This window comes from Babylonia areolata, chromosome 9, assembly GCF_041734735.1.
Source record: "Babylonia areolata isolate BAREFJ2019XMU chromosome 9, ASM4173473v1, whole genome shotgun sequence".
Lineage (NCBI taxonomy): Eukaryota > Metazoa > Mollusca > Gastropoda > Neogastropoda > Buccinidae > Babylonia > Babylonia areolata.
The window spans coordinates 37536409-37546408 of NC_134884.1; the positions used below are offsets into that span (position 1 = coordinate 37536409).

Consider the following 10000-nt stretch of genomic DNA (forward strand, 5'->3'; position numbering starts at 1 on the left):
GTGTGTGTGTGTGCGCGCGCGCTTGCACTCAAGGCTTCTTCTTCTTCTTCTTCAGTTTAACGTCTTTCCACTTGAAGTGATATTAGTCAACAACAACAAAACCAACAAGTGAGAGCATTTCTCCAGTGTCTTGTTCAGAGCCCTGAGGTGAACAGTGAAATTGAGGAGGAAGGGTGGCAGAATGGTTAAGACACTTGTTTGCCGATACAGAGTCCCGTCCATGAGGGTCTGGGTTTGAATCCTGCTCTTGCCCTTTCTGCCAAGTTTGACTGGAAAATCAAAATCAAACTGAGCATCTAGTCATTCAGATGAGACTATAAACACCGTGTGTTTATGTAAGTTTGTGCCTACCTATGTGTGCGTATGTGTTAGGGTAGCTGTTAGATACACATGTATGTTAAAATGTATGTATGCAGTGTGTGTGTGTTTGTGTGTGTGTGTGTGTGTGTGTTTGAAGTCACATTTTGGTGTGTATATGTAACATAGATATAATGTTTTATGTTAACAAAAGCGTTTTTGTAAAGCACCTAGAGCAGATTTCTGGATAGTGTGCTATGTAAGTATCTATTATTATTATTATTATTATAAGTACAAACCGAGGTCCCGTGTAAAGCATGCACTTGGTGCACTGAAAAAGAACCCGTGGCGACAAAGAGTGCTGTCTCCTGGCAAAATTCTGTAGAAGAAATCCACTCGGAAAGGTACACAAATATATATATATATATTATATATATATACATATATGTGTGTGTGTCTGTGTGTGTGTGTGTGCGCGCGCGCATGCACTCAAGGCTTCTCTTCTTCTTCTTCAGTTTAACGTCTTTCCACTTGAAGTGATATTAGTCAACAACAACAAAACCAACAAGTGAGAGCATTTTCTCCAGTGTCTTGTTCAGAGCCCTGAGTGTGAACAGTGAAATTGAGGAGGAAGGGTGGCAGGAATGGATAAGACACTAGATTGCCGATACAGAGTCCCGTCCATGAGGGTCTGGGTTTGAATCCTGCTCTTGCCCTTTCTGCCAAGTTTGACTGAAAATCAAAATCAAACTGAGCATCTAGTCATTCAGATGAGACTATAAACACCGTGTGTTTTATGTAAGTTTGTGCCTACCTAAGTGTGCGTATGTGTTTAGGGTAGCTGGTAGATACACATGTATGTAAAATGTATGTATGCAGTGTGTGTGTGTTTGTGTGTGTGTGTGTGTGTGTTTTTGAAGTCACATTTTGGTGTGTATATGTAACATAGATATAATGTTTTATGTTAACAAAAGCGTTTTTGTAAAGCACCTAGAGCAGATTTCTGGATAGTGTGCTATGTAAGTATCTATTATTATATTATTATTATAAGTACAAACCGAGGGGTCCCGTGTAAAGCATGCACATGGTGCACTGAAAAAGAACCCGTGGCGACAAAGAGTGCTGTCTCCTGGCAAAATTCTGTAGAAGAAATCCACTCGGAAAGGTCACAAATATATATCATATATGTGTGTGTGTGAGCGCGTGCTTGCACTCAAGGTTGGTAGGATTAGCCTCGGGGGGGGGGGGGGGGTTGCATACAATGTATAAACAGTTCTTCATACGTTCCTAGGTGGTGTCTGTTTTTTCTGACTAATTATAGCCTACAATCTCAAAGAAGTAGAACTTATGAATACAAAGTGTGACGACAACCGACTGTAAGGTCTTATCATGAGGTGACGCCTTCACTGACATCATACTTGTAGCCTGTTTACTTGGTAGTAACCTTTCACCATTCTGACCTGTAAGCCCTGTCACTTGGAGTGACAGCCCTTCACTGACATCTGACCTGTAAGCCCTGTCTTATCTCAGTGAGGTGACAACCTTTCACTGACATCCTGACCTGTAAGCCCTGTCTTATCTCAGTGAGGTGACAACCCTTCACTGACATCCTCACCTGTAAGCCCTGTCTTATCTCAGTGAGGTGACAGCCCTTCACTGACATCCTGACCTGTAAGCCCTGTCTTATCTCAGTAAGGTGACAGCCCTTCACTGACATTCTGACCTGTAAGCCCTGTCTTATCTCATTGAGGTGACAGCCCTTCACTGACAGTCATATTCGTCAGCTGCAGTCAAAGGGTTAAAACTGTCTGTCTGCCACCAGGACACTCGTGTGATAATGCCATGCTTTTCTGTGTGTGTGTGTGTGTGTGTGTGTGTACTTTAGCACGTGTGTGTGTGTGTGCTTATGTGTGTGTGTGTGTGTTTGTGTGTGTGTGTTCTATTTTGTTGAACTTTACTTTACAAAATATTATATTAGACAAAAAACAACAAAATCTTCAACAGCTAACAATCAAACCCCTCAAACGAGTTGTCAGCTAAAAACTGACCACTGTAAGAAATGGTCTAAATGTGAAAACATAATCAGTGGATTATAATACAGTTTCCTTTGTGTTTGGCTTAAAAACAAACAAAAAGAGCAACAGAAACAACAACAACAAACAAAACAACAACAACGACATTCCAACCTATTGTAGTGAACCAACTGGACTTTGTGTGTGTGTCTGTGTGTGTGTGTGTGTGTGTGTGTGTGTTGCAGATGTGTATCACTATGTGTGTGCGCATACTCAAATTGTTTTGTCTGATTGTGTGTCATCTGTTTTACTTTTATAGATTATACTGATGAGATTGATGTTGACAACCCCTTGACAGTAATATGATGATATGATACGGATACTTGTATAGTATTAGTACCTATCCTTGGTCAGGAGACTAAGCGCTAAGTGCTTTGCACAACAGGCTGCCTTCCTGGTTACAGCCGACTGAGGGCTGTCTTTTTGACACTCATCGTTCGTTTCCTATGTCATTCTCCCCCCCCCCCTCCCATCATGGCCCCACCTCCTCAATTCTTGTACTGGTTGAAATTTTATTGCATTTGATTTTTTCTCCATACGATATTGAAATGAAAACCTGTCAACTGTGGTGGCAAAATTAATGTTTTAAATTTTTTTAAAATTTTTATCAGAACAGTCGCAGCAGTTGTGTTGAGAAAAAATTTTTATTGTATTTTTTTTTTGGTGGTAGTAGTTGCAGTCATGGTGTTTTGTGGAAGTGGCATAGTTGGCTGCATGCAGTAGTGTGATTTTTACATTCAAACATAATACTTTTTTTTTTTTAATTTTTTTTTGTTTTGGTCCTGTGTGTGTGTATGTGTATTTGTGTTTCCTTAAAAAGACTGCATGATGAATAACATAGTGTTCTTAAAACCTTTTTTCTTTCTTTATGTCTTGTCATGTGCGTGTGTGTGTCTGTACGTTGTATGTGCATGTGTGTGTCTGTGTGGCTGTGTTTCTTAGCAAGACTGCTTGTTGTCATGTGATTTCTTTTTTTATTTTTCTTTCAACAGTTTTTTTTGGGTATTTTTCTCCATAGAGAAAGAGAGAGAGGACAGAGAGAGAGAGGACACAGAGAATGAGTGAGAGGGGGGGGGCACAGAGAGAGAGAGGAAAGAGAGAGAGAGAGTTGGTGCTGGAGTGAGAGGGGCAGAGAGAGAAGGAGGGGAGGTGGTAAATAAGAAGAAAAATATGTAGTACAAGTTATGGATGACAGAAATGTACATTAAATAAAACACTAAATGCACAATTTAGGCCTGGTAAAAGTTTTGTGGTTTTTTTTGTTTTTTTTTGCTATAGAATAACATATTTATTAAAAGGCTATATTTTTCAGTCCAAGGCAAATCCTTGACCGCAAGCGCTATACTGCCTTAACCACAAAACCATGTGCCTGGCAGCAAAAGTGATAAACGTGCAAGGTATCGGATTGTAGATTCAGCCAGACGAGCATCTTTTATAGATAGAATACACTGATTTCTGAAAGCGTAACGTTTTAGTGTAGAACTCTCAGGCCAGTTACCAGTTAAAAGTCATATGGATTGTATTTAGTTCAGACAATGCTTTGAGCGTTAGTTTTTCTGATGGTCTGTGATAGCTATTTGAGTAGGGTTTTTTTCTGATGTTATGTGATAGTATGAGCACTTGTTTCTCGAATGTTCTGTGATAGTGATTTGAGAACTTGTTTCTCTATGTTCTATGAATGCCATTAAAGCACTTGTTTCTCGAATGTTCTGTGATAGTGATTTGAGAACTTGTTTCTCTATGTTCTGTGAATGCCATTAAAGCACTTGTTTTTCGAATGTTCTGTGATAGTGATTTGAGCGCTTGTTTCTCTTATGTTCTGATTTGTCCGTTTATTTATTTATAGTCTGTTCATCATTAGACTGCCTTATGTTCTGAGATTGTGATATAAGCGCATGATTTTCTGATGTTCTGTGAAGTGATTTCAGCACTTATTTCTCTGACATTCTGTGATAGCGATTTAAGTGCTTATTTCTCTGATATTCTGTGATAACGATTTAAGTACTTCTTTTTCTGATGTTCTGTGATAGTGATTTAAGCGCTTCTTTTTCTGATGTTATGTGACAGCAGTTTGAGTGCATATTTCTCTGACATTCTGTGATAGCGATTAGAGCACTTGTTTCTCTGATGTTCTGTGATTGCGATGAGAGCACTTCTTTCTCTGATTTTCTGTGATAGCGATTTGAGTGTATATTTCTCTGACATTCTGTGATAGCGATTAGAGCACTCGTTTCTCTGATGTTCTGTGATTGCGATGAGAGCACTTCTTTCTCTGATTTTCTGTGATAGCGATTTGAGTGTATATTTCTGTGACATTCTGTGATAGTGATCAGAGCACTCGTTTCTCTGATGTTCTGTGTTAGCGATTTGAGTGCTTGTTTCTCTTAGGATCTGAGATTGTGGTTCAAGCGCACATTTTTCTGATGTTCTGTGAAGTGATGTCAGCACTTATTTCTCTGACATTCTGCGATAGTGACTTGAGCGCTCGTTTCTCTCATGTTCTGTGCCAGTGACTTGAGCGCTCGTTTCTCTCATGTTCTGTGATAGTGATTTCAGCACATATTTATCTGACATTCTGTGATAACGATTTAAGCGCTTGTTTTTCTGACTTTCTTTGATAGCGATTTGAGCGCGTGTTTCTCTGACGTTCTGTGATTGCAATTAGAGGGCTTATTTCTCTTATTTTATGGCGTCTGACAAAGCTCTTAGGGCAAAAATTTGAAGAAAAGTTGTAAATTCTATGAGCGGACAGCAAGTGCAGAGATTTTAATGCATATAAAATGAATATTCAAGGAATTGATATATTTATATGTATACACACAAGCGGACAATTATGTCAAAGTTTAAGCATACTAATTTGAAAAAACAACAACAAACATACAGAAAAAAAACAACCCATCCCCACCCCCTTATAACAAGCCAATGCACAAAAATAATACATCAAACATACAAAACTTACGTATAAGCATTTACACCCCAAGAGAGGAACCACAAGCTGATTTTTATTGCTTATATCAGTTTAAAAAAAAAAAAAAAAAAAAAAATTTTGTTAGCAGACTGACGTCTCGTGTTTGGCAAATCTACCCTCCTACCCTGCTTCCCCATCTCTCCTGCTCCTACTCCCCACCACCACCCATCCCTCTTCAAACCTGCCTTGGTGCCCTCCCTCAAGTACCTCCACTCTCTCCTCTTTTTTCGTTCGTTTGTTTGTTTGTTTTTGGTCCTCACATGAATAACCTTTGTAGATAACAGTGCAAATAGCAAGCTTTGGTTGATTTAGTGCTTGTCTGATTAAATATATGTCAAGGAGTATATGTACACATTTTCCAGATTTTTTTTTTAAAGAAAAACTTACCAATGGACAGTTTTGTACAGCTTTGGTTTTTGTTGTTGTTGTTTTTGTTATTGATGAAAGTTTATTGTGACCTGGTAGATTAGCTGTGTGTTTTTGTGTGTGTGCTTTAGTGTTGTGAAGGATGACCCATGAAAAAGTTTACACATTCCATTACTTTTTCACTGCATTCATGCATGTAAGTTTGTTTTTTGTTGTTGTTTTTTTTTCCATCAGGCATTCTCTCCATCAAACTTTAATAATGTGTTACTTGCTCATGAACCCAATGTGTAATATAAAAAGCAAAGAGCTTAAGAAGTTATTAACTAAATTCATAATGACATGGGAACATAAATAAAGCTTCAGAAATGATAATATGTTTATATAATATATATTTACACGATTGGCAGTATGTGTATATAATATATATTTACACGATTGACAATATGTGTATATAATATATATTTACACGATTGAATCTCCAAGTCTGTAATTAGCAAACAAAAATATCTTAAGCATTCTCGTTTTTTTGTTGTTGTCCTTTCGATAATTGTTCACACATTGTTCACAGCTAAGCCTACTGGATCTAATCCAGCTTCTGTACAAACTGCAAAGTGCTGATGTAGAACTAGAAGTAATACACATTCTGCGACATATTGATGCACAAGAGTGTGTTGTATTGGATTGTGTTGTATTGTATTGCAGAATATTGTTTTGTATTGTATTGTATTACTCTTTGTCACAACAGATTCTCTGTGTGAAATTGGGGCTGCTCTCCCCAGTGCAGCGCCACTCTTTGTTATCTTTTCCTCTCTCTCTCTGCAGATGTATTTGTCTTCCCATCAGAGTGGATTTTTCTAAAGGGGCAACACTTTTGGTGCCCTGGGTTTGTTTGTTTTTTGGGTTTTTTTTACATGTGCTATGTGTATGGGACACATGGGACTTCATCAGGTTTATCATCTCATCTGAATGACCAGTGTCCAGACCACCACTCAAGGTCTAGTGAAGGGGGAGAAGATACTGGCAAATGCGGGATTCGATCCCCGTGCACTCAGATTTTCTCGCTTCGTAGGTGGATGCGTTACCACTAGCTAGGCCCCCCCCCACTCCGGCTCCACATAGTAGTTTCTTCTTCTTCTTCTTCTGCGTTCGTGGGCTGCAACTCCCACATTCACTCGCATGTACACGAGTGGGCTGTTACGTGCATGACCGTTTTTACCCTGCCATGTAGGCAGCCATACTCCGCTTTCGGGGGTGTGCATGCTGGGTATGTTCTTGTTTCCATAACCCACCGAACGCTGACATGGATTATAGGTGCGCATTTGATCTTCTGCATGCATTTACACATGAAGGGGGTTCAGGCACTAGCAGGTCTGCACATATGTTGACCTGGGAGATTGGAAAAATCTCCACCCTTTACCCACCAGGCGCCGTCACCGAGATTCGAACCCGGGACCCTCAGATTGAAAGTCCAACGCTTTAACCACTCGGCTATTGCGCCCGTCCACATGGTAGCTTATCTTGCCTGCCTTAAGCTATCCATCCTCCAGCACTCTCATCATGATCATCACTGCCACAGCTTCATTCACTCACTGGGCCTGAGATCTAACCTCACACACATTTTGCAGTTGTGTTTATTTATCATTAATATATTTATTATTTTTTATTGATTTTTTTTTCTCATGTCTTAGCAACCTCAGATTATTACATCCAGCAACAGCCCACAATAATCATGAGGATAAGAGAAAGAGTGTGTATGAGTTCTAATGTTCCAGATATGTGTGTGTGTGTGTGTGTATCTACATCTCTCTCTCTATGTATGTATATATGTATATGCACCAGCAAACTCCCCCCAAAATGGACTCTTAAGTGCCTAATGTGAAACAAGACATTTTCAATCATACAAAAGCACATGAAGACATGTATGTATACAAGAGATGAAAAAGAAAAAAAAAAAAGCATTTTGTAAGACATTTTCAGTCATACAAAAGCACATGAAGACATGTATGTATACAAGAGATGAAAAAGAAGAAAAAAAAAAAGCATTTTGTAAGACATTTTCAGTCATACAAAAGCACATGAAGACATGTATGTATACAAGAGATGAAAAAGAAGAAGAAGAAAAAAAGCATTTTGTAGGCTCTCAAGGAGTGATTAGAGCATTGGGTGTATGACCAAATCAGGCACTGGCTCTTCAAGGGGAAAAAAAAAAGAAGAAAGATTTTAAAGCAGATGCTGTGTAGCCTGTATTGATTTAAGTCCAGTAACTTTCACACCTTAAATCTGAAATTTGTTTTACCTGTCAAGTGTAGTTTTTACTGTTCAGTCAACTCTTTTTTTCATTTCTTTCTTTTTTCTTTTTTTATTCTGATTTTTTTTCCCTGCCACCCTGCAAATTTTGATATACAGTACCTCTGGAAGTAGACATCTGAAAGTAAAGCTGATTTTACCTGTCAAGTGTGGATTTTTTAAAATTTTATTTTATTTTTTTTAAAGCTTATCATCAATCAAGCTCTTTGTTTTCTTTTCCCATCAGCCTACAGGTTTCATTATTGATAATAAGACAGTACTTTTTTTTTTTTTTCAATTCATCATCAGGTTTACAATTTTGACACAGCATCACACAATAGCATCTCATTTGTGATCATTTACCACGTTGATACATATTCATTCCCAGATGATTTTCAAAGATGGATTTTACTTTTACATTAGACATGAACGTACTTATAAAAACTACATCAAAACATACATAAAGTCACATATTATCAATTAAGTCTTTGTTTTTTTATTTAATTTTCTCTAACTTATCACTTTGCAGATTTTGATATCCAGCACTTCTGAAAGTGGACACACTGCCAATCAATCAATCAAGTCTTTGTTCCCCCCCCCCCCCCACCCCCCATTTTTACCTATCACTCTGCAGATTTCAATATACTATCCAGTACTTCTGAAAGTGGACACACTGTCAATAAATCAATCAAGTCCTTTTTTTAATTTTTTTTTTTTTTTTTTTACCTACCACTCAGCAGACTTCAGTAAACAGTACCTCTGAAAGTGGACACATGTTAAATCAATCAAAGTCTTTTTTTTTCTTTTTCTTTTTTCTTCTATCTGTTGCTTTGCAGATTTCGATATACAGTACTTCTGAAAGTGGATGCACTGTCAATCAATCAAGTCTTTGTTTTTTAAATTTTATTTTCTTTATTTACCTATTACTCTGCAGATTTTGATATACAGTACTTATGAAAGTGGACACATGTCAGCCAATCAATCAATCAGGTCTTTGGTTGTTTTCTTTGTACCTATCTCTCTGCAGATGAGCAAACAATTAGGCATGGAGATGAAATGATTAACAAATAGTAAAGAGTGTTAACTCTCTCCATTCACAAGGTACACAACTTCAAGTCAGTGCTGCTTACACTACCGATTCAGCTAGCACACAAGTAAATAAAAGGTACATTGGAACAAACCCAGACACTTCCTCAAAAAAGGAAGCGCCGGGCCTGTCCTTATACGGATCATCTGACATGTGCACACAGTAGCAAAGACAGAAGAAATGTGCAAACACAAATAAGCTTTTATTCAAGACTGGCATAGCCTCTTTAATCCTGAACAAGCCACACAGAACACATGGACAATACAGAACAATCACTCTGCAGATTTTGATATACGGCACTTCTGGGAGTGGACACAATCAATCAAGTCTTTGCTTTACTTTTTTATTTATTTTTTTTCTTTGTACCTGTCACTCTGCAGATTTCAATATACAGTACTTCTGAAAGTGGACACACCGTCAGTCCATCTATCAAGTCTTTTTTTTTTCCTTTTTTTCTTCTTTTTTTACCTATTTGCTCAGCAGATTTCAATATACAGCACTTCTGAAAGTGAACACACCTTCAGTCAATCAACCAATCAATCAAGTCTTTGGTTTTTTAAATTTCTTTTTCTGTTTTTGCCTATCGCTCTGCAGATTTCGACATACAGTACTTCTGGAAGTGGACGGACTTCCTGAGCTATGTGGAGTTCACCCTGACCTTCACCCTGGCGGTGGGCGTGGTGACCTACGCCCTGCTGAGCGTGGCGCCCTTTGTGCAGTTCCTGGGCTTCATGGCCGTCTTCATGGAGGCCATGCTGGGCATGCCGCAGTTCTACCGCAACTTCCGCAACAAGTGCACCGTGGGAATGAGGTGAGGAGGCCTGGGCTTGAAGTTGAAGCTTAAGTGGGGATGTGATGGTTTTTGATGTTGGCTGTTGTTGTTGTTGATGTTGTTGTTGTTGTTAGAAGAAAGTTGGCAGAATG

General features: G+C 38.5%; 1 protein-coding gene across 3 annotated transcripts in view; it reads left to right on the forward strand.

Moving 5' to 3' along the window:
* Nucleotides 1-10000, forward strand: part of LOC143285858 (solute carrier family 66 member 2-like) — a 34246-nt gene that overhangs the window by 15092 nt on the left and 9154 nt on the right. For all 3 annotated transcript variants that reach the window (XM_076593291.1, XM_076593293.1, XM_076593292.1), the window contains one exon: nucleotides 9671-9887. In XM_076593291.1, coding sequence (XP_076449406.1) covers nucleotides 9671-9887 — 217 coding nt within the window. The remainder of the gene's footprint in view (nucleotides 1-9670; nucleotides 9888-10000) is intronic.